A 23,380-nucleotide genomic window follows, 5' to 3' on the forward strand; every position below is an offset into this window, starting at 1 on the left:
TGCGGGGCTGGGGCTGGGGGGAGGGTCCCGGTCCGGCCCCCGCCCCGGGGGGCCCCCCCTGCCCGGCAGGCCGGAGGCTTCAGATCTGCGTCTCCTGCACGTTCTCCTTGGAGCCGCTCTTGAAGAGCAGAGGTTCGTGGATGGAGTTGAGGCCGGGCGGACCTTTGCCCCCGCAGCCCCCGCCACTGGGGTTGCTGCTGTAGTGCGCCTTGAAGGCGGCCGCCACGTAGTGGTGGTGGTTGAGGTGGTCGCGCTCCAGGGCGGGCAGGGCCAGGTGGCTGTCCCCGCCCACGCCGCCCCCGCCGGCCACAGCGGCGGCGGCGGCCACGGACACGGCGGAGGCGGCGGGCAGCTCGTCCTCCACGTTGATGATCTCCACTGTGCGCGTGGGCCCGTGGTGCTTGTGGAGCTGGTGCTGCTTGCGCAGCTTGTAGAAGGCCACGAGCATCACGGCGGCCATGAACGTGATGGCCACGAAGCAGCCGATGATGATCTTGGTGGTCTTCATGACGTCGTCCAGGTCCTTGAGGGCGTTCTCCGTCACGTCCGTTATGGGCACCGTGAACGCCTTCTCCGTGGGGCGCGAGGAGCGCGGGGCGGGCGCCGTGGTGGACGACGAGGCCGGGCCGGCCGCCTCCCCCGGCCGGCCCCCGCCCCAGACGCCGTCCGTCGTGGGCCCCGGCGGCTCCTTCTCGGTCCCCCGCGGCTGCAGGGCCTCCTCTCCGGGCTGCGTTTCCAGGGTCTCCACCGTCACCGTGGTGAAGTAGGTGTAGCCGCCGCTGCCCCCGCCGCCGCCCCCGCCCCCGGGGCCGCCCCCGCCTCCCCCGGCGCCTCCAGCCGCCACGGGGTCCACGGCCGAGACGTTGAGCGTGGCCGAGGCGGTGGTGTTGCCGGCCGAGTTCGTCACCATGCAGGTGTACTGGCCCGTGTCCTGCACGGTGACGTTGGTGAAGTTGAGCGTGCCGTCGTGCAGGACGGAGATGCGCACGCGGTAGGAGCCGTGGGTCATGAGGGTGCCGTTGGGCGTCAGCCAGTTGACGGAGGTCATGGACGTGCCCGTGCGGCACTTGAGCTCGGCGGCCATGCCCTCCGTGACGTTGAGGTCCGTGGGCGGCTCCACGATGACGGGCGCGTAGCAGGTGAAGTGCGACTGGTCCAGCTCGCCGATGTAGCGCCCCTTGAGGCCGGCGGGCGCGTGGCAGCGCGCGCAGCACGTCGTGTTGCTGGGCACCGTCTCCTTGAGCCACCAGCTCAGCCAGAGCACGTCGCAGTTGCAGTGCCAGGGGTTGTGGTTGAGGTGGACGCGCTCGAGGCGGTGCAGGGGCGTGAAGAGGTCGTGGGGCAGCGACATCAGGTTGTTGTGGGACAGGTTGAGCTCCTCCAGCGACTTGAGGTCGTCGAAGGCGTTGCGCTCGATGGTGGCCACCTGGGCGTGCATCAGCCACAGCTTGCGCAGGCTGGTCAGGCCCTGGAAGGAGCCCGGGCGGATCAGGTCCAGCCGGTTGCCCGACAGCTCCAGCTCCTCCAGGCGCACCAGGGCCGTCAGGTTGGGGATGTCCTTGAGGTTGCACATGCCCAGGTTGAGGTAGCGCAGGTTCACCAGGCCCTCGAAGGCTGCCTCGGAGATGTACTCCAGCCGCTTGAGCTCGCCCAGGTCGAGGCGGCGCAGCGAGGGCACGCGGTTGAAGGCGTACGACGGGATGCTCTCGATGGGGTTGTTCCGCAGCCAGAGCTCCCGCAGCTTGGACAGGTACTCGAAGGCCTGCGTGGGCACTGTCGTCAGCCGGTTGTCGAACAGCTCCAGGGTGTTGAGGCTGGGCAGCCCGTTGAAGGCGCCCACCTCGATCTTGCGCACCAGGTTCTTACTCAGCTGCAGGATCTCCAGGTGCCGCAGGTGCTTGAATGTGTCCGTCCGGATCACCTGGGGTCGGGAAGGGGAGACACCATCAGTGACACTGATACTAACGGAGTCGACCACAGAGGGTTTTTAAAAAAATGTATTTTATTAAAGTATAGTTTATTTATTTATTTATCTAGCTTTTGGCCACGCCCTGTGGCTTGCGGGATCTTAGTTCCCCAACCAGGGATCGAACCCGAGTCCCCTGCGGTAGAAGCGCGGACTCCTAACCACTGGACCGCCAGGGGAGTCCCTAAAGTATAGTTGATTTAATGTTAATTTCTAATGTAAAGCAAAGTGATTCAGTTATACATATATGAAAATATATGTATATATTGATATATGAAAAAGAATATATATACACATTCTTTTTCATCTTCTTTTCCATGATGCTTTATCACAGGATATTGAATATAGTTCTCTGTGCTATATGGTAAGACCTTGTTGTTTATCCTTTCTATATATAATACTTTGCATCTGCTAATCCCAAACTCCCACTCCATCCCTCCCCCCTCCCCCCCCCCCCCTTGGCAACCACGCGTCTGTTCTCTGTGTCCGGATCACAAGAGTTTTAAGTGCTGGTGAGGGTGCTGGGCCGCCCCGTCTCTCCACCTTTCCTGTAAGACCATGAGGTCACTGTGGAAAGCAGTTTGATGGTTTCTTATAAAGTTAAACAGAGAGTTAGTTACATAGGACCCGGCCATTCTACGCCCGAGTATTTCCCCAAGAGAAATGACAGCAGATATCCATCCAAAGGCCTGTGACGGGTGCTTGCAGCATCTGTGTTCATTACAGCCTAAGCCGGAAATGACCCAGTGTCCGGCAGCAGGTGAAGGACCCACGCTCTATGCTGTAGGATGGAACACGATGGCTCAGCAATGAAAAGGAATGAACTTGCCACACAATGACTTGGATGGATCTCACGGGCGTCAGGTTGAGCGAAAGCAGCCAGATGCAAAGGAGCACATGCCGTAGGACCCTGTCCATTCCACAAGCGTGCGTGCGTGTGTGTGTGTGTGTGTGTGTTGGGGCAGGGGGAGGACAGTCTGGGAAGGGGCACGAGAGAACTTTCCGGGCTGATAGAAATGTCCCTAGTTGGGGTGGTGCCTACCAGAGTGAATGTAACTGTCAAAACTCCCCAAACTGGGGACTTCCCTGGTGGTCCGGTGGTTAAGAATCCACCTTCCAATGCAGGGGATGTGGATTCGATCCCTGGTAGGGGAAATAAGATCCCACATGCTGTGGGGCAAATAAGCCCATGCGCCAACTAAGCCCGGACGCATTACAACTAGAGAGAAGCCCGCGTGCTGTGACGAAGAGCCCGCATGCCACAACTAAGACCTGATGGGGCCAAGTAAATAAATATTTAAAAGAAAACAAAACTCCCCAAACTGTACCCATAACACGAGAGGCATTTTATTCTATGTAAATTACACCTCAATCAAAAAGATTAAAAATAGGGAACTCCCTGGCGGTCCAGTGGTTAGGACTCTGTGCTCTCCCTGTGGAGGGCCTGGGTTCGATCCCTGGTTGGGGAACTAAAATCCCACAAGCCATGTGGCATGGCCAAAAAAAAAAAGATTAAAAATAGTTATACCAGCAGCTAACATGCATCGGGCACTTCTTGGGTGCCAGACGCTGTTCTAAGTGCTTTAGAGCCGACAACTCAATCCTCCAAACTGCCCTGTGAGATAGGTGCTTATTCAATACACACAACTCTGAAATCCACAGAGCTCTGAAAACCACATTTCTCATAACTTTGGCACCAAACCTGATCAAAACTCATGTGAAGCTGTTCAAAGCTTTTATTGATCCCACTCATGTGACTATTCAAAGATTCCACTCTAGAAACATACCCAGATTTGATAAGGGGTATAAGATCCACTGGGGGTGCTGTAAAAATCTATGCTGTATAGTAATACCTTTCTAATATCAGATGCCCAAACTCAACTAGCCTCAAGTGTTTCACATGAGGGATTAAGAATTATCTCCTTCTAAGCGGGAGGAGATGGAGGCACAGAGAGGTGCAGTGACTTGCCCAGGGATGCACAGGAGGCGCTGGCAGATCTGGGATTGGACCGAGGTTGTCTGGCTCCAGAGTCAAGGCTCTTAATCCCTGAACTTGGCTGCCACCTCTCAGGGCTGAGGTTGATGCACCACAGAAGGGGCAGTGTTGGGCTGGGCATGGAAGGCAGAGTCTTACCAGATTCTCCCCACTGATCACTGAGCCAGGTACACTGAGGCACAGAAGACCATGCAGCCATCAGATAGCGTTTCTGAAGCCTAGTTAACGCCATGGAAACACTTGCATTATAATATTAAGGGGATAATGGTGAACTCTAGGTAGCATACTGTGTGCTTGTGACTTTGTAGAACTGAAAAAAAGCAGCTGAGGAATTAGGTATCTGCGTATATGCACCAAGAAAAGACTGCAAGGAAATGCCCTAACCACTTCTTAGTGGTGAACTCCAGCTGATGAGGATTATGGGCAATTTTAACTCAAGTTATTTTTTTCTTTAATGAACAAAAATTACTTTTTTTTTTTTTTGGCTGTGCTGCGCGGCATGTGGGATCCTAGTTCCCCGACTAGGGATCGAACTCGTGCCCCTGAAGTGGAAGTGCGGAGTCTTAACCACTGGACCGCCAGGGAAGTCCCCCAAATTACTTTTAAGTAGAAAAACACTGTAAAAACTTTAAGAAAAGACTCTACCTGGGAGGCACCCCGCATAAGGAAAATAATATTCCTGGTACAGTTATCATCATAAGACAATAACAGCCACCATTTCTGCCAGCGCGATCCAACAGAAATACGACACCAGCTACCTGTTTAATTTTAAATTTCCTAGAGGCCACATTAAAAAAAAAAAAACCAAGACAGATGAAACCAATTTTAATAATTGATTAGCCCAATAGGTCCAAAATATTATGATTTCATCATGTAACCAAGAGGGAAACTTACAAATGAGATATTTTACTCTCTTTTCACACTAAGTCTGCGGGGGTCTGATGTGTGTTTCACAGTACACGCCCTCGGCAGCAGGTCCTGCATTTCCCTCAATAACAGTATATTGTGAGCGTTTTCCCATATCATGAGCATGCTTCTAAAACCTGACTTCCTGTGGCCACCTAGAATCCCTCCCCGGGGCTACACCTCCTTTCTGATGTTGAGATGGAATTGACAAGGTCAGTTTTTTATTTTCCTTAACGTGCTTCCGCCTCCTCTCATTTCTGGCAGCGAACATGGCTAATCTTTAGAACTGGACGAGGACCGCGAGGGCTGGCCTGGGGTGTCTGCAGCCTGCCGGCCGTGTGGCCGATGCGGCCGTGTCTGTGTGGGGTGAGAAGAACGGGGGGCCGGAGAGCCTTGGCCTGACAGCCCTCAGGCCCTGGAGCCCCAGCTCTGCTGCGTGGGCCGCTGGAGCCTTGGTTTCCTCCTCTGAGGGACCCCGGGAAGAGCCCAGCCCCTCGCCTCCCACCGTGCTCTCTTGCTGCCTGCCCAACCCGTGAGGTTCTAAACAGCACAACGAAAAGCTTTCCTGATCAAACAGTCTGGCCCCTTTGCTTTGCTCCACTCTTGAGTTTCCCAAATATAATAACCAGAGAACCCTTCTCACAGGCTGCCTTTTATCACTGCCCCGGGAAACGCTGGCAAAGCACCAAGCAGGCTTCTAGTTGCTGTTTCTATTAATAATAGTAATAATAATAATAGTGGTAATAATAATAATAATAATGAGGATCCAGGCATTACTAATCGCTAGGGAGAGAATGAAGTCTGAAGGTCAGACTTGAGGGTTTGGACGGACAAATTGAGAACAAAGGGATTGCTGGCCCAGGTGTTGGAGTCACCCCCTTGCCTGGTCTGAGTCACATGTAGTTCCGGGGGCCTCCCCAGTTCCCAGCAAACCCGTCTGCATGCCCCACCCTGCCCCCGCTCCTGCTGGGGTCCCTGTTCTCAGCGCGGCCCCTCCAGCCTGCCTTCCCAGTCGAAAGCGGGCCTGCAGCCTAGAGGCCCCTGCATCGTCCACGGCCTCCCCTTGTTAGGGTTGGTCAGCCAGCAAGCCTGCCGGTTCTAATCCTTTTGAATGTCTCACAGCCATCTTCTCTCTGTCCCCACGGTCGGTCCAGCTCAGGCCTCAACCTGCCTGGCCTCCAGTCTCTCCCCTCAAGTTCATCTCCAGGGCCTTGCCACACCCAGAGCTGGCCCTGCCTCTGCTTTCCTCTAGAGCCCTCCATGGCTCCCCAGTGCCCTCCAAGGAAATTCAGCCTGCCTTGGAAGCCCCGCTTGGCCTGGCCTGTAGGCTCCCCTCACTTGCAGCCCTCACTCTGGCTACATTTCAGCCAGTATGAACTTCGTGGAGCTATCTCACAGGCACTCCCCCTTTGCATACACTGTTCCCTCTGCTTGGAACTCCCTTCCCTTTTCATCCACCTCGAAAACCCCTGCTCACTCTCTTGGGCCCAGCCCAAATGTCTCACACTCATCCATCTGTCGCGTATTTATTGAACGGGGATAAAGGAGTTCTGAAGGGGCAAACAGAGAAGGACCATTCTCTGTGGAAGGGCGTTGTAATGTCAGCCCTGCAGAGCTGTTTCGAGGATGCAAGGTAATCGGTGAGATTCGCTCAGCACAAGGCTTGGCACTCGCAGGTGGCATCTGGGCTGCAGTGATGAATGCCAGGCTCTGGGCTGGGTGTCCGCATCCGTCAGCTCGGCTTGTCCCCACCAGCCCTGCAGGGCAGGTGTTGTTAGCTCACTTTCACAGAAGGAACCACTCAGCGAGGTTACTCGATGAGGGGTTTGAACCTGGGCAGCCCACAGGCCAGCATCGTGCCCCATTTCAGAGATCAGGAACCGAGGCTCAGCGAGGTCAATCGACTCAGCAGGGCTGCTCACCTTCCCCGGGGGAAGTGGGAAGCCCGCAGCTGGGAGTCCAGCCCGGGTCTCCCTGATCCTCTGGACAAAGCAAGTGAAACTACACCATGTCCATAAGGTGCGTCCTGGCAGAGCCCGAGGCTGCGGCTGCTCCTGTTCCACGTGCTTTGTCCCAGTTGCGTCGAGAAGGGGGTGTGTGAAGGGAGATGCAGGGGCACTCCCAAAGCGGGTGGGGTCCCCCTGCCAGTCACTTGAATGATGCACTTGGGAATAAGCAGGACGGGGGTGTTGCTGAGAAGGGAAGTCTGGTTTTATTGAGGATGTGCTGTAGGATTGCTTAAAATAGTGAGTCCCTTTATTTTTAACAGGATTCCAGTCTTTTCTCCCTCCTCCTCTCTGCAGGGTGACTGGGGAGCAACCTAGTGGGCGGGGGGTGGGGGGGGTGGGGTGGGTGGAGTCAGGGCTGGGTCTGAATCTCGGCTTTGCTGTTGACCAGCTGTGTGAACTTGGCTGAGTGTCCTAACGTCTCTGAGCCCACTTTCCTCGCAGGTCCTGCAGGGTTATTGTGAGGCTTGGACAAGATAGTGAATGCTTGGGACATGGCAAGCAGGCAGTAATACATATTTTTAAATTGTTGATGCAGCTGATAATGATCATTAACAATTGTCCTGCCTCTGGGCTTCCAGTTTCTTCCCCAGCCTCTTTCCTTTACATCAGCTGTCAGAACTGTCTAAGATGCAGTTCAGACCCTGCCAAATCCCTGCTCACAGCCCTCCCATGGCTCCCTTTGACCCTCAGCCTGGTATCAGAGGCTCTGCAGGACCTGCCCCACTGGCCTCTCCTCTACTCCAGCCACAGGGAGATGTATGGGGTTCTATACGCTCACCATGCTCTGCTCAGCCTCTCTGCCTTTGCACAGGCTGTGCCCTCTGCCTGGAATGCCATCTTCCTCCTAGTTCTCTGGGATGTTCCAATTGCTTTCTGCCAGGAGGCTCTCTTTGGCCTCCTGTTCACTGACTCATCCCAGGCATTCTCTTATCAGACCCTTATCACACTGGTTCAATGCATCTGTCTCCTTGTCTAGGCTGTGAGTCTTCATGAGTAGAGACTCCATCTGAATCATTTCTGCATTCCCTGCACTCAGGTCAAGGCCTAGTTCATGGCGGACTTCAGAATGGACAAGGCTCATATTTGGAGAGTACCCACTGTGTGAGTCAATGTGCCTGCATGGCTTTTGGCCTGGGTGACAGCACCCAAAATGTTGAAATCCTCAGTGACAGAACTTGGGAACTGAGAGAGCACCAGTGTTCTGTTTTTGGTTCTGTTTCCAACTTATTCTTCTTTTTGCCTTAAAGTCCACGTGTCTGATATTATTAAAGACACACCAGCTTTCTTTAGGTTAGTGTTTGCCATCAATTTTGCTTTCATCCTTTCTGTCTTTATGTTTTAGGTATGTCTCTTGGATTTTGTTTTTAATTCAGTCTGAAAATCTCTGTCTTTTGACAGGAAGTTTAGTGTGTTTACATTTATTGTAATTACTAATCTATTTGGAATTATTCTTCCTATGTTTTTTCACGCTTTCTATTTGTCCTGATTTTTTTTTTGCAGCCTATTCATTCCCCTTTCCTATGACTTTTTGCAAAGATCGAGTTTCTTATTCCATTTCCCCCATTTACTATCTTAGGATTTATGTATTTTCTCTTCTTTTAGTGGTTAGCCTTAAGATTTAACATGCATACCTAAACACCAAAGCCAATCAACTCCTCTCCTCTTCTTCCAAACAATACAAGGCTGATCCCATCTCTGACTCTGACAAAGTGCCATCCAGGGCAGGTTTCTAATAAGGCAAAAGGGGGGAGCCAGTATTTGTTAAGTGCCTAGTATTCACTGGACCCTATGCTAAACACTCTGAGGTCATGATCTCCTTTAATCCTTGTGGAAATCCTGTCACATGGAGATTATCAACCACATGTCCCTGCCTTCCTTCTTCATATTTGATGGTTTACAGCCGAGGGAATGGAGGTTCACTGAGGTAAAGTCATTTGCCCTCAGTCTCACAGCTCCAAAGTAGCAGAACTAGGACTCAAAGTCGGCTTCTCCTGAATCTAAACACCAGGTCTCCACCACCCCCACCCACCTAAACCAAGAGGGTTGGGCTGTGTGTGGGTTTTGATGTGTTTTTTGAGCTGCAGAGCCCGTTCATTATTCAAACATTACCCATGTAGCGATTTGCTCATTTGACAGATATTCTTTGAGTGCCTGCTATGTGTCAAGCATCATGCTGGGCTCTGGGGATCCAGCATGGACAAGACAGCCATAGCCAAATTCCCAGAGCCTGACCTTGAGAGGGGAAGAGAAACACTAAACATATTATTATGCAAATGATCATTTAAGTGGTAATGGTATAAACAGATCTGGATCTCAGGAGATGCCCTGGTTGCAGGGGGAGAGGCAGGCCTGTGGCCCCTTCACAGCACAATTTGAAACCCCCGAGGCCAGATGATCTCAAATCCTCTTTGATGCCGAGGGCTGGCTCACTGACACAGAGTGGGGTAGGCAAGGTGAGGACTGGTTCTCGGAGCAGGCAAATCCCCCTGCCTTCCCAGCCTGACATCTTTGGCCTGATGGGACGCTGACATCCTGTGATGTGGCAGAGGAGCTGGGCCTGGGGTCCTAACTACCCAAGTCACCAAGTCCCCTCCCTCCTTCAGCCCACGTTTGCTAAGCCCTCCCCAACCTGTGTGCCCGGCTCTGTGCTGATTGCCAAGGATGCAGACACCAGTCAGGCACCGGAACATGGTCCCATCAATGACCACCTCCCAACCTGATGGGGGCTTCTCCCCTCTCTTTCCATCCTGTAACTTGGCCTATTATTTAGGGGACTTTCCACTTCGGTGGTGGTAGGTAAACGCTACTAACTCTAGAAAAAAAACCCCATTGTGTTCTCTTGGGATTTTTTTTTTTAAATTAAATTAATTAATTAATTAATTTATTTTTGGCTGCATTGGGTCTTTGTTGATGCGCACGGGCTTTCTCTAGTTGCGGCGAGCGGGGGCTACTCTTCGTTGCGGTGTGTGGGCTTCTCATTGCAGTGGCTTCTCCTGTTGCGGAGCACGGGCTCTAGGCGCTTGGGCTTCAGTAGTTGTGACACTCAGGCTCAGTAGTTGTGGCACACGGGCTTAGGTGCTCCGCAGCATGTGGGATCTTCCTGGACCAGGGCTCGAACTCATGTCCCCTGCATTGGCAGGTGGATTCTTAACCACTGCGCCACCAGGGAAGCCCCTCTCTTGGGATTTTTAAGAAAATAAACTGTCAAGAAATCCCTTATTAAAAATTTAACTGTGGCTGGAAAATGATGAAGTGAATTGTTCATCTTAACACTATTAAGATAAATTGCTTATATGGGTTTTGAATGTAATGAACCGATAACAAAAGTTTAGTAAGCTTACTGTTGGGTTTTTTTTTTTATCTTGTTAATTATTTTACGTTCATAATTTAAAAGATTTTTTTTTTTTTTTTCCCGTACCAACTGTTTTTATGACAACTCCTCATATTTCTTCCTTCTCTGAGATCAGGGACTTGTGCATCGCTTTTCAGTAGGGATTTCCCTGACCGCCAGGATGTGGCCAGAGCCGGGCAAGCATGGGGGCTAGTGTAGGCCCCTGCCTTGCTCACTGAGTCCCCCCCCCCCCCAGGCCTAGACTCGACCTCCTGGGGCCTCAGTCTCCTCTGTAATGTGGGGACAGGGGCCCTGAGGACTAAGAGAGAAGAAGCATGTACCACAACAACACAGCCCAGCCCAGGGGCAGGGTGGCCCCTCAGAATGCAGCACCCTCTCCATCCTCGCCGTTACCCCCTCACCGCCAACAACAAATCCTAAATTTGTCCCTGATAGGAGGGTCCAGGCCATGCCAGGCAACCCCTCTAACAGGGGAGGGGGGCATCCTAGAGGCTCCATGCCCCACCCCCAGCAGCCATCCTGGGCGAGGGCAGCTGGAACCAACCTCAGCCTGCACCATGGGCCGGCCATCCTCAGCTACAGGAGGCAGGCAGGAGGGGCTCTGGCCAGAGCGAGAGAGGAGACAGCCTGATCCCCATGGGTCCCCAGCTCCCCAGATGACCACTGTGCTCAGACAGACCTGTCTCATCCCCGGCCCCCAACCCTGCCCGGCTGTCATTGCAGGTTGAGCCCTGCGGCCTGGTGGTTAAAGCTCTGGGGTCAGACAGCCGGAGTCCTGATCCAGACTGCCCTTTACTGCTTCTGTGACTTGGAGCAAATTTCAGACCTCCTGGGGCCACTTCCCCATCTGTACAGTGGGGCTTATAAGATCTACCTCCTAGAATTGGTGAGAGGATGCCCTCAACCCCCAACCCAGGAGCCCAGATGGGTATCTAAACCTGCATGCAGACAATGCAGGGGCGAGCTCTATACCAGAGGGGGGTGCCAGCCGCTAACTGCACCCCAGCTTTGCCTAAGATGGTGGGCGGGGGGGAGTGGGGAAGTGGGGTTAGGCTCAGGCTCAAGCCACGCCCCCTCCCCCACTTGCACCTCCCTCTCCTGCTTGACTGTTTCACTCAGCTCATCTCCATCTAAAACACACCGGCATTGGAATTCCCTGGCGGTCCAGCGGTTACGGCTCCATGCTTCCACTGCAGGGGGCACGGGTTCGATCCCTGGTTGGGGAACTAAGATCCCACATGCCGTGTGGCACAGCCCAGAACACCAGCATTGGGACTTCCTTGGTGGCGCAGTGGTTAAGAACCCGCCTGCCAATGCAGGGGACACGGGTTCGAGCCCTGGTCCGGGAAGATCCCACATGCTGCGGAGCAACTAAGCCCACGCGCCACAACTACTGAAGCCCGCGCGCCTAGAGCCCGTGCTCCGCAACAAGAGAAGCCACCACAATGAGAAGCCCACGCACCGCAACAAAGAGTAGCCCCCGCTTGCCGCAACTAGAGAAAGCCCGCATGCAGCAACGAAGACCCAACGCAGCCAAAAATAAATAAATAAAAAACAAAACAAACAAAAAAAACACTGGCATTGTGCTGTGCACCTCCTGCACTGTCTCTGTTTCCACCCAGCTTCACCAGGGCAGGGACGTGAATCTGTCCTGCTCACTGTGCGTACAGCAGTGCCTGGCACACAGTAGGTGCTTAATAAATGAATCAGGAATGTGAACTGGGTGATGGACTAGCCAGGGCCGGTCAGACACGGGAGGGACAGGCAGTGTACGGTGAGGGACGCATGAGTCTCAGCCTCCTCTCAGTCGGAGCCTGTTTCCAGGTGGAGACTTCACAGCGGCATCTTGAGGATAACACCTGTGCCCGGTGTGGGCAAGCACAGAAGGTGACTTTGGCTGTTCAGGGACAGCATGTTTTCCGAAGGGAGGGAAGGGTGTCTGAGCCCAGCAGGGGGCGTCCCTGAGTGAGGTGCGGCTGGGACACCCAGTTTGAGAAGGGTCTTCTCTTGGGGGAACATGGGCCGTTTTAAAGCCCAGGAATGACGTGGTGACTCTGGCTGAGGGTGGGGGAACAGACTGTGGCCAGGTGGCTGGGAGGAAGCTGGGGGGAGTGTCCTGATGGGCAAGGTCAGGCCAGAGCAGGGACTCCAGACATGGAGTCAGGACTCGATTACAGTTCTGTCATCAGGTCACCAGGGTGGAGAGCCCAGTAACTATGAATTAGGAAGCATCAGGAATGGCACTGAAGAACCCAAGGCAATCTACAGATTCGATGCAATCCCTATCAAATTACCAACGGCATTTTTCACAGAACTAGAACAAAAAATTTAAAAATTCTTATGGAACACAAATGACCCTGAATACCCAAAGTGATCCTGAGAAAGAAAAATGGAGCTTGAGGAATTAGACTCCCTGACTTCAGACTATACTACAAAGCTACAGTAATCAAAACAGTATGGTACTGGCACAAAAACAGAAATACAGATCAAAGGAATGGTGCTGAAGAAATCCAGTCTTGCAGCCTGCAAGTCCCAGTTCCACTGACTGTGGCCTCTTGCACCAGAGTCTTACTCCTGTACCTCAGTTTCCTCATCTGTACAATGGGGATAAGAACAGGCCCTGCTCACAGGGTTGCCGTGGTAAGGGCTTGGAGCAGTGCTGGGGCTGCATGAATCGTCTCCCACTTTCTGCCTCTGAGGCCCTCAGTCTGCTCAACTGAGAAGTGGGGGAGAGATCTGGGCCTGTGGTGAGGTTCAGAGGCCACATGGCTCAGCAAGACGGCAAGCCATTCTCTGATTCATTAACTTAACAGTTGTATTTGGGAACCTACAGTCCATCAGGCTCTGTGCTGAGTGCTGGGGCCAGCAGCGACCACAAGTGTGACCAACAGATTTGGGCACCAGAGGGACCCGTGGGCCTGACTAGACCGGGGGCTCAGAGAAGGTGCCTCTGAGGCCAAGACATTTCTCTGACTCAAGAAAGATGACAGTGACCGACCCTGATGACGGTCTCACTATCAACACCAGCTGGACCTCTCAGGAGCTGACCGCTCGCCAGCCCCTCTTCCCTCATCTGAGCCGCTGAGACCACTGAGTCCCCAGGGCCCCCAAGACCACCCAGCATGCAGTGGTGCTCATTACATGCTGGTCCAAAGGTTAAAGACATGGAATTTGTCGGTGGCTCTAAGACGGAAGGACTGTTATCCCCATTTTACTGATGACAAAACTGAGGCCCAGATGAGTTCCATAATGTTCCCGAGGAGTTGTGATTCATACCCCAATGGTCCCTTACAATCTTAAGTGCTGGTGTTACCTAGGTGAGTGGGAAAGTGGAAGAGTATTCCAGAAAGAGGGAACACCATGTGTGAAGGTGCTGAGCTAGGAGGGAGTGGAAAGGGCCAGTGTGATGCCCGGGATGCAGGAGGCTGGAGGGGAGAGGGGTGGGGCTGCATCCTGAAGGACCCTGCCTTCATCAGGGTAGGTACCGGAGGGAACACCTCAGGGTCTGATGTTCAAAGAAGCGGACCAGCTGTCTGGCATCAGACTTGCCCCGTGAGGTGTGAGGCAGGAAGCGTGTATCACCTTTTCCTGAGCCGCTCACCAACAGAGTCTGAGGCAGCCTTTGTGCTACCCCCCACCTTCTGCCCCAGCCCGAGGCAGGCAGGCCACTCTCATGGAATAAATGGAGGAGGGGCTCCACCCACATCTCCTCCGGCTCGAAAACACTAAATCAAAACCAGGCAGAGTGGGCTTCCCTGGTGGCGCAGTGGTTGAGAATCTGCCTGCCAGTGCAGGGGACACGGGTTCGAGCCCTGGTCCGGGAAGATCCCACATGCCGCGGAGCAACTAGGCCCGTGAGCCACAACTACTGAGCCTGCGCGTCTGGAGCCTGTGCTCCGCAACAAGAGAGGCCACGATAGTGAGAGGCCCGCGCACCGCGATGAAGAGTGGCCCCAGCTCGCCGTAACTAGAGAAAGCCCTCGCACAGAAACGAAGACCCAACACAGCCATAAATAAATAAATAAATTTATAAAACCAGGCAGAGTGAGAACCCCAAACTGGAGACGATCCAAATGCCCATCAACAGAAATGCGTAAAGGAATTGAGGTACTGCATCAGATAGAATGTGATCCAACGATACAAAAGGAAAAGGGGAAAAGCCACAGCCACAGGAAACACCAAGGATGCGTCTCAGCAGCTGTGCGGAGCCAAGGAAGCCGGACATGCAGGAGTGTAGGCACCTGATTCCCTTGGCCTGGAGTGAGGACTCTGGGGAGGGTTGTCTCTGGGGAGAAGGGGGAGGAAATGAGGGGAGAGCACAGGGGCTTCAGGGGCTCTTTTTTTTCTTAATTTTTAAAATTTATTTTATTTATTTATTTTTGGCTGCGTTGGGTCTTCGTTGCTGCGCACGGGCTTTCTCTAGTTGTGGCGAGCGGGGGCTACTCTCCGTGGCGGTGCACGGGCTTCTCATTGCGGTGGCTTCTCTTGTTGCGGAGCACAGGCTCTAGGTGCACGGGCTTCAGTAGTTGTGGCATGTGGGCTTCAGTAGGTGTGGCTTGCAGGCTCTAGAGCGCAGGCTCAGTAGTTGTGGCGCACGGGCTTAGTTGCTCCGCGGCATGTGGGATCTTCCCAGAGCAGGGCTCGAACCCGTGTCCCCTGCATTGGCAGGCAGATTCTTAACCACTGCGCCACCAAGGAAGCCCTTCAGGGGCTCTTTATATTCCATTTCTTGCCCTGGTGGCATTGACATGGCCCTTCCCTTTCTGATGACCTTTTGAGCTGGACATTCACGTCCGTGTTCTTCTTATGTGTGTGTTACACGTGATAATAAAAATAAGTCAGGAAGAAACAGACAGGGCATCTGGAGTCCCATCTGACAGGTGTGGAAACTGAGTGCCAGAGGGGGCGACGGGATGATCCAGGGTTCTGGGGGTGCTTCCGGGGGAAAGAAGGAGGAAACCAGAGTCAGGATGGAAGCTGGACAGGTTGAATTAGGCATCCAGTCCTGGGGGGCCTGGGTGTGGCCCCTGAGGCTGGCTGCTCCTTCCTGCCCAGGTGACCCGAGTGTCCCACGGGCCTGCAGTTGGGGCTGCCCTTGCTGACCTCTAGAGAGGACCCTTCCACACCCCTCGGTCCACCATTCCCTTCCTTCAAGGGCTCTGGCTGGGAAAAGTCCATCCGGTCAAAAAGTCCCTGTATTTCCTGATGCTGGTGGGATCGGCCACCTGGAAAATCGCAAACTAGCATGTAACTGAAAAGCCATTTCTGGTGTTTGCCTTGGTCGTGCACTATGGTGTGTTCTTCTTTGCAACAGATTGACTTTCCTAAAGCTGAACCCTGGCTGGCAGGGCCTTGCTTCTCCACGGCGGCTCCTGGGGCCCGGGGCAAGCCACCGGGGTCACTGCCATCTGAGTGACCTTGGAGAAGCAGGTGAACAAGCCACCTGCGCCTCTGTTTCCACATCCGTCAAATGGGAACAATCCCACCACCAAGGAAACAAACGAGTCAGGGCAAATCCTCCACAAACTGTAGTTTCTCCTCCCTTCTCCAGGGAAAGGCGAGCAAATCCCAGTGTAGACTTTTTTCTTCGGCTCGTGTAACATTTTGTACTTGTTATTTTTAAGTTTAATTTTTCCTGATTACAAAAAGTATTAAATGCCCTCACTGAACAAAATTTAGGGAATAAAGAAAACATAAAGAAGAAATTAAGGGAATTCCCAGGCGTTCCAGTGGTTGAGACTTGGTGCTTTCACTGCCATGGGCTCGGGGTTCAATCCCTGGTCAGGGAACTAATATCCCACAAGCCTGGCGGCGCAGCCAAAGGCAAAAAAAAGGCACTGTGAAAGTGTCTGGGCGGTCCCTGAATTTTGTTTTAAATTAAATTTTAAAGACACATTGGACATACTCCTTGCATCCTTTGAAAAGCTCAGTACGATCTTCTAAGCATTCCCCTGTGTCCTTCAATAGTCTTCGAAACTCCATTTTGAATCGCTGCATGATATTCTGTCGTAAGGATGTGCAGTGATTCACTGAACCAGTGCCCCAATCATCAGGAACTGAGACTGCTTCTACGTTTTGGCTGTTGTGCCATCCAGCATTCAACACGACTCTCTGAGCACCTCTGAGGATCTCAGGATGGGTTGATCTGTTTCTTAGGATGGAAGCATGTTTCCTTGTCAAGTGACTCTACACGCCTTGCCCACAGGACCTCATGGTAGACCCCTGGAGGGACCAGGGCAGCCCCCTAAAGGCCTGGGTGGGTCAGCGTACTTTGTGAGGTTAAGTACATCATGTCTTCTGACCCAGCAATCCCCCCGGCGTACATTCCAAACACATTATCATGCCGCAGCCCCCAAAGGGTTCCTAAAGGAGGCTTTGTGGTGGGTGCAGCTCGAAGCTTCCTGGGGGTGGGTGGGGCAGGAAGGGGGGGATGCCCATCCAGGAAATTCTGCAGCAGTTAAAGCACCCGAGTACACACACGCACACACAGGCACACACAGGGCGACGGGCGACGTGGATGGCTCTTAACAACCCAGGCCAAGTGAAAACAGTGAGACAAAGAAAGCCATCTATAATGCACCTTCATTTACATAAATTAAAAATACATGCACACAAAGCAACAATAAGCATTTTGCAAGAACACACACAAGCAGAAAGATCCAGAGTAAACACATGAGGGTGGCTGGCTCTGGGGGAGGGGAGGGGAGCAGAGTGGGGACAAGGAGACGAGGCTGTGACCTGTGACCGAGGAGGGGGGCCCAGGGAGGACCCCTGCCTGCCTGAGGAGGGGTGAGCTGGCTGAGCCCAGCCCAGGGGCACAGCGTCTATGTGGACCCAGAGTACACAGGGGAACAGAGGTGTCCCTGGGCCCGCCCGGTAGTGGCAGGTGCCCGGCTTGAGTGGCAACAGGGCTGCAGGGCAGAGGGAAGGCGAGTCCCCAGGGCTTCGCCTAGAAGGCATCTCTGTAGGCTCAGCCCCGTCCCCGTGGCCACTTGGCCATGTGTGCTTGGAGTCCCCGTGGCCACTTGGCCACGTGTGCTTGGAGTCCCCGTGCCCCCTGTGTGGTCCTCGCCCTCGCTGGACCGCAGGCCAGGGGTGAGTGGGAACAGGTGATGGGAACCTCAGGGCTGCCCCAGTTCTCAGGGCGGGCACTGCAGGATTCACCTCCTGCTTCCGCTCACGGAGGTTCCCCCGGTCTCTGCCAGGTCCCCTGGGGCTGGCCTTCCATTCTCAAATAACTGCTGATCATCTACTGTGTGCCAGACTCTGGTCTAGGTGCTGGGGATGACACAGGGAGCAGGGCGAAGTCCCTGCCCTCATGGAGGTGACCATCTGGGCAGGAGCCAGATGACAAGCAGGTGACCATGGACATGGGGGGACTCTCGAATCTCCACAACTCAGGCCACCTCTATGGAGCTTTGGTGCCAGGCCTCGTGTGCGTGCACTTTGGGGCGGTCACAGCCTCCAACCCCACAATCCCACTTCTAGGAATTTATCCCAAGGGCAGAATCCAGAATAGTACAAAGAACAAGAACTGAGGATGTTCACTGCAGTGTTGTTTACATCAATGAAAACACTGGGTGGCGCAGTGGTTAAGAATCCGCCTGCCAATGCGGGGGACACGGGTTCGAGCCCTGGTCCGGGAAGATCCCACATGCCACCGAGCATCTAAGCCCGTGTGCCAAAACGTGAGCCTGCGCTCTAGAGCCCGCGAGCCACAACTACTGAGCCTGTGTGACACAACTACTGAAGCCCATACCCCTAGAGCCCGTGCTCTGCAACAAGAGAAGCCACCGCAGTGAGAAGCCCGTGCACCGCAACGAAGAGTAGCCCCCGCTCACCGCAACTAGAGAAAGCCCGTGCACAGCAACAAAGACCCAAAAATAAATAAACAAATTTATAAAATAAAATAAAACACTGGAAATAAGACGGGACTAGTTAATTAACTGGATGCTCACGTATCGGAATCTAATGCAGTCATTAAAATCCACATAATAGACAAGTATCAGAATCAGGGAGAAAGATATTCATGGTTGAACTCCTAGGTGCCAAAAGCCAGTTGCCAACCAGTAAGAAATGGGGTGACTCCATTTTTTCTTTTTTTTTTTTAAAAAAAGCAAAACATCCATTTAGAGACCCAACCCTGTCGTGCACACAGAGGTATGCGTGCAGAGTCTCTGAATAAAAAGACACCAAATGTTAATGGAAGTTACCTGTGGTTGTCGGATTACACTTGGCTTTTGTCCCTGTGTTCTTACTTAGGTATCTTTTCTAGTTTTTCTAAATTAATTTGTATTCATTCTATAATAAATCATTTTAAACCACATTTACATAGGCACAGAAAAGAGCCAGGAAGGCTTTAAAACAAAATGTAAACAGTAGTTATGTATATCTAGGTAGTGGGACTAGGGGTGAGTTTTTTCATTTCTTATCTGGATAATTAAAAAGTTATTTGGTAAAACCCCTCTAATGGCGGCCCCACTCCTCCCGCCATCTGCGAGGTGTCCACCGAGGGAGGAAGATTCCATGGAACATCTTGAATCGTTCACTTTTGCGGACTGGACATTCCCTGGCCTCAGGTAATGTGCAGTCTGGGGGGTGGGGTGGGGTCGGAGGTCTCCAGAGCAGGGGGCTGCAAGAATCCCCAGGGGTGAGAAACGAAAGTGTTAGGATTTCAAGACATGCTTGCCATCCTTTAACGTGGCCATTTTGGTGCAAGCTTTATAATATACACGATCCATGGATGCTGTAGACCTTTGTATGACTTTAGTAATAAAATTCATATATGTATATTTTGACAGGGATGTGGGTCACATCGTTTGGAGACCAGTGGCCTGGGAGATGGGGTGAGAGACACACGAGCAGACAGGTCCAACCAAGGGGTCCACTCAGACCTACAGAGTCATCCTCTCTCCTTCTTTTCCCATATCCACTTTGCTGGAAAATCCTGTGGTCTCCACCTTCAAAACAGACCCAGGGGCTTCCCTGGTGGCGCAGTGGTTAAGAATCCGCCTGCCAATGCAGGAGAAACAGGTTCGAGCCCTGGTCCGGGAAGATCCTACATGCCGCGGAGCAACTAAGCCCGTGCGCCACAACTACTGAGCCTGCATGCCACAACTACTGAAGCCCACATGCCTAGAGCCCGTGCTCCACAAGAGAAGCCCGCTCACCGCAATGAAAAGTAGCCTCCGCTCGTTGCAACTAGAGAAAGCCCATGCACAGCAACAAAGACCCAACGCAGCCAAAAAACCAACCAACCAACCAACCAAACAAACAAAAAACACCACCAAAAAACAGACCCAGAATCTGTCTGCTTCCCACACCTCCACCGCAACCAGTCTGGGCCAACCTGGGACCACCAGCATCTCTCTCCTGAACTCTGCACCAGCCTCCGAACAGGCCTCTCTGCCATCGCCCTTGCCCCTACAGTCCCCACACCTTGGCCAGAGAGAGACCCAAGTCAGAGCCCATCTGTCCTCTGCTCAGAGCCTCCCCTGGCTCCTGTCTCATGCAGAGAAGAGCCCAAGTCCTCACCGTGACCACGAGGCCCCTTTGTCCCATCTCTGTCCTCACCCCCCGCCCTCTCCCCATGGTTCACTCCGCTCCAGCCACGCCAGGCTCGTGGCTTTTCCTCCTACACACCAGGCAGGCTCTACCCCAGGGCCTTTGCACCTGCTGCCCCCTGCCTGGAATGCCCCACAAGGCTCCCACCGTCACCTCCTCCAAACATTTGCTCAGATGTCACCTTCTCCATGAGGCCACCCTGACCTCCGTGTCTTTTTTTTTTTTTTGGCAGATCCGAGTAGCTTGCGGGATCTTACTTCCCCGACCAGGGATTGAACCCGGGCCCCTGGCAGTGAGAGCACCGGGCCCTAACCACTGGACCACCAGGGAATTCCCAGAGAACCACTGTTTTAAAGGCATTTGGTCAATCCCCTGTCCCCATGCAGGCCTCTCCTATCCCAGCCCATAGAGCCAGGAGAGAAGAGGGCTCAGAGCTAAACTTCCCCTCCCCCACTGCACATCCTGGTCTGACCCTGGGGAAGAGGAAGGGATCAGGGCCCCCATCTGACTGTCCTGGACAGCCTGGGGACCAGAGCCCCCCTCTGTGGGGGCAGAGAGGGGACCTCTTAGGGGGTCAGTGCCAAGGGGACTGCCAAAGGCAAGGCTGTCCCTTCCTGGGTGGCCGTGGGGCAAGGACCACTGAAGCTGGAGTTGTGTCACATCACCACACCCCTGCCCCTGCAGGACTGTGTCCCCGGGCTCCAGGCCCACCTCACCAGCTGCCTCCACCTAGAGACTACCTTTTCTGCTCGTGTGCTCTGAGTCAGCCTCACACACATCAAGCTGCAGTCTCAGCTGCTCTGTCCATGCCTCCCTTTAGGGGGCGACACCCTCCCTTCATTCTCACCATACACCTGCCCCCTTGTTGCCGGTACTCCATCCATCCTTTGTGTATTCATGTGACAGTCCACAGATGCTGCTAGGACCAGCTCTGGGCAAAGCCTTTCCCTGCCCCTGAGTGGCTTACATTTTAGAAGGGAAGAGGCAATCGACCAATAAACAGGGTGGCACGCCAGGCTGGGATAACTGGGAAATGGGAGCCGGAAGGGGGGAGGTTAGAGCATCAAGGATTGCGTCTGCGATGAGGAGCTACTGAGTTCCCACCACCAGCAACATCCCTTTGGAGGAACTGGGCCGTCTTCTCTTTGGGGGGCTCAATGAACAATTCGGTCCCACCAACAGCTGCTCAGTGCCCGGCCCTGCACTAGGCGCCCGCACCCCAGTCCAGTGCAGGGCACTGGCTGACATGTGACAGTGACCAAGAGACACGGGTGCCACAGCTCCGCCACCTCCTAACTGTATACATTCAACCCATCCTCCCAGGGGCCACCACACAAGCCTGCTGGTGCCCTCTGCCTAAAGCCCTCCAGAGCCCCCTGGACTCTGTGGCATGAAGTCCAGCCTCTTCTGTGATAACCAGTCGCCCTCCCAGCCCTGGGGAGCTGCTCAGACGATCCCTCTGCCTGAATACGCCTCTCTTGGGACCTGGGGTCCCACAGGCAAACCTCCCCTCACCATCTTCCTCTCCGGGCCCAAAGCGCCCCAGCATCCACGTCCTTCCCCTGAACGCTTTGGTCTGTTCAGTGTCTCTTGGTTGACTTACACATGGGAGGCCATAGTCTAGGCACTTGGGACACATCAGTGAGTAAAACTGACAGCCACACGCACCCTCCCTGATCCCGCATTCCAGGCCTCTGTCTAGAAGTAAACGGGCATTGTGTTAAATGCTAAGGGCCGTGGGGGACGGAGCTGGATGGGGGAACGGGGTGGTGGCTGCAGGAGGAGGGGTTGCTGGCTGCAGCTTTAAAGACATGGAGGTCAGGGGAATTCCCTGGTGGTCCAGCGGTCAGCGCTTTCACTGTGGTGGCCCGGGTTCAAAAAAAAAAAAAACAGTGGTTCTCAACCGGGGTGGGGGGGGGAAAATTCCCTCCCTCCCCAGGGAATATCTGGCAACATCTGGAGACACATTTGGAACTGGGGGGCGGGATGCCACTGGCCTCTAGTGGCCGGGGATGCTGCTTCACATCCTGCAGTGCACAGGATGCCCGCCCCCCTACCCCACTGAGGAGGATCCAGCCCCAAAGTCAATAAAGCAGAGGGGAGACCCTGCTTCCAAATAGCACAGCTCTGCCCCCAAAGCATCACTCACGGCCCATCTTAATGACAATTATAATCGCATGGCAACTGCTCCGTCCGAGTGCCAGCCAGGTACTGGGGGGCACGGGGCTGTCACACCAGCTCCGGGAAGTGGGGGTGTGAGCCCCGTACCGCACAGCAAGTGAGCGCTCGCCCGGGGCCAGAACGGCTCTAAATCCTTGACAAGTGTGACACCCATCAGCCCTCGCACCAACCCCTTGGGGCAGGGATCATAGCATCGCCATTTTCCAGATGAAGAAACTGAGGGGCAGAGTCATGCATCATGTGCGCCCAACGCCACGCGGCAGGTGCGGTGGTGCAGGTGGCCCAGGGGCCTCAGGGAAGGGTCACTCCCAGCACGACCTGTGGCTCCGGGGCCAGGCTGAGGGCTCACCTGTGCCGTGCTGTGGGAGGAGGGCAGATGGTCCTGCCCTGGGGCCCAGTGTGCTGGTACAGACACAGGGAGCCTTGTGCCGAGGAAACCCAGACAGCCTCGGCTCAAGCGACTAGGGTGCAAACAGCATCTCATAAGTGCCGAGGGTACGGGCGTGAAGAGCTGGTGGGGACGCCCAGGAGGCTTTGCCAGCTCAGGGAGGAGGGACTGGCCACCACCTGGGCCCCTCCCCCACCCCCACGGGCTGCCAGCCCGGCTCACCTGGATGCCATTCTCCTGCAGGTTCAGGTACCGCGTGTTGACGGGGATGCTGGCCGGGACCTCGGCCAGCTCCCTCCTTGTGCAGATCACCCGGCTGGCCTGGTTGCTGCAGGAGCAGGCCGCGGGGCAGGAGGTGGCCGGCGGGGAGCCCCCTCCGGCGGCAGATGTCCCGGCCACGCCGCCCCCGCCGGCCCCCAGGGGTGGGGAGAAGAGCCAGAGGAAGAGCAGGGCCCCATGGGGCCAGGACATCCTACTGGGCGGCAGTGGGGGGCACGGGGAGCCGCAGGCACGCGCCATCCTCAATGTTCATGCTCCGCCTGGGCGCCGGGGGGCTGTCAGGGAGAGAGAAGGAGAGGCTCAGTGAGGGACGGGGACCCCCTGAGTGGCCCAGCTTCTCCCCGACATCCAGGCCGCTCTCTGCGGCTGCTGCCACCACCATCACCTCCCTGCCCAGGCTCAGGACCCAAGGGGGCAAGACTCCTGCAGACCCCCTGTGGGGGGAGAGGCCACCCCTGATGATGAGGGCCCAGCAGGACGAGGTGGGCAGAGAGGAGGGCTAGCCCTGCGCACCCTACACTCATCTCACCCTCTCTGTGCTGGGAAGACTTTATGCCCATTTCGCAGAACAGAAAACTGGGTCTAGGGGAGAGGAAGTGCTCACCCAGGGGCGCTTGGCCGGCAAGTGGAGATGTCAGCCAGATTAAAAACTTGGTTCTTTGCATGATTTCAAAAAGGGACATAAATAGGTCAAGATAGAGTGAGAGACAAGACAGACAAGACATAAGTGACAGAGAAG

The 23,380-nt window shown here is 54.4% G+C and overlaps 1 protein-coding gene across 1 annotated transcript; it reads right to left on the reverse strand.

Annotated features, from left to right (window-relative positions):
* LRRC4B (leucine rich repeat containing 4B) lies at positions 1-22,881 on the reverse strand. Its single transcript, XM_061173792.1, has 2 exons — positions 22,585-22,881; positions 1-1,921 (listed from the first exon to the last, which is right to left on the reverse strand). Exons 1-2 carry the CDS (start codon positions 22,879-22,881, stop codon positions 80-82), a joined length of 2,139 nt encoding a protein of 712 aa, XP_061029775.1. The 3' UTR covers positions 1-79.
* Positions 22,882-23,380: the final 499 nt, after the last annotated feature.

Source organism: Eubalaena glacialis, chromosome 18 (assembly GCF_028564815.1).
Source record: "Eubalaena glacialis isolate mEubGla1 chromosome 18, mEubGla1.1.hap2.+ XY, whole genome shotgun sequence".
In the NCBI taxonomy this organism is placed as follows: Eukaryota; Metazoa; Chordata; class Mammalia; order Artiodactyla; family Balaenidae; genus Eubalaena; species Eubalaena glacialis.

Coding starts and splice junctions, on each gene's coding strand:
- LRRC4B (XM_061173792.1), bottom strand. CDS start 22,881: ATGGCGCGTGCCTGCGGCTCCCCGTGCCCCCCACTGCCGCCCAGTAGG. Junction 1,922..22,584: donor TGCAGGAGAATGGCATCCAG/GTGAGCCGGGCT, acceptor TCCCGACCCCAG/GTGATCCGGACGGACACATT.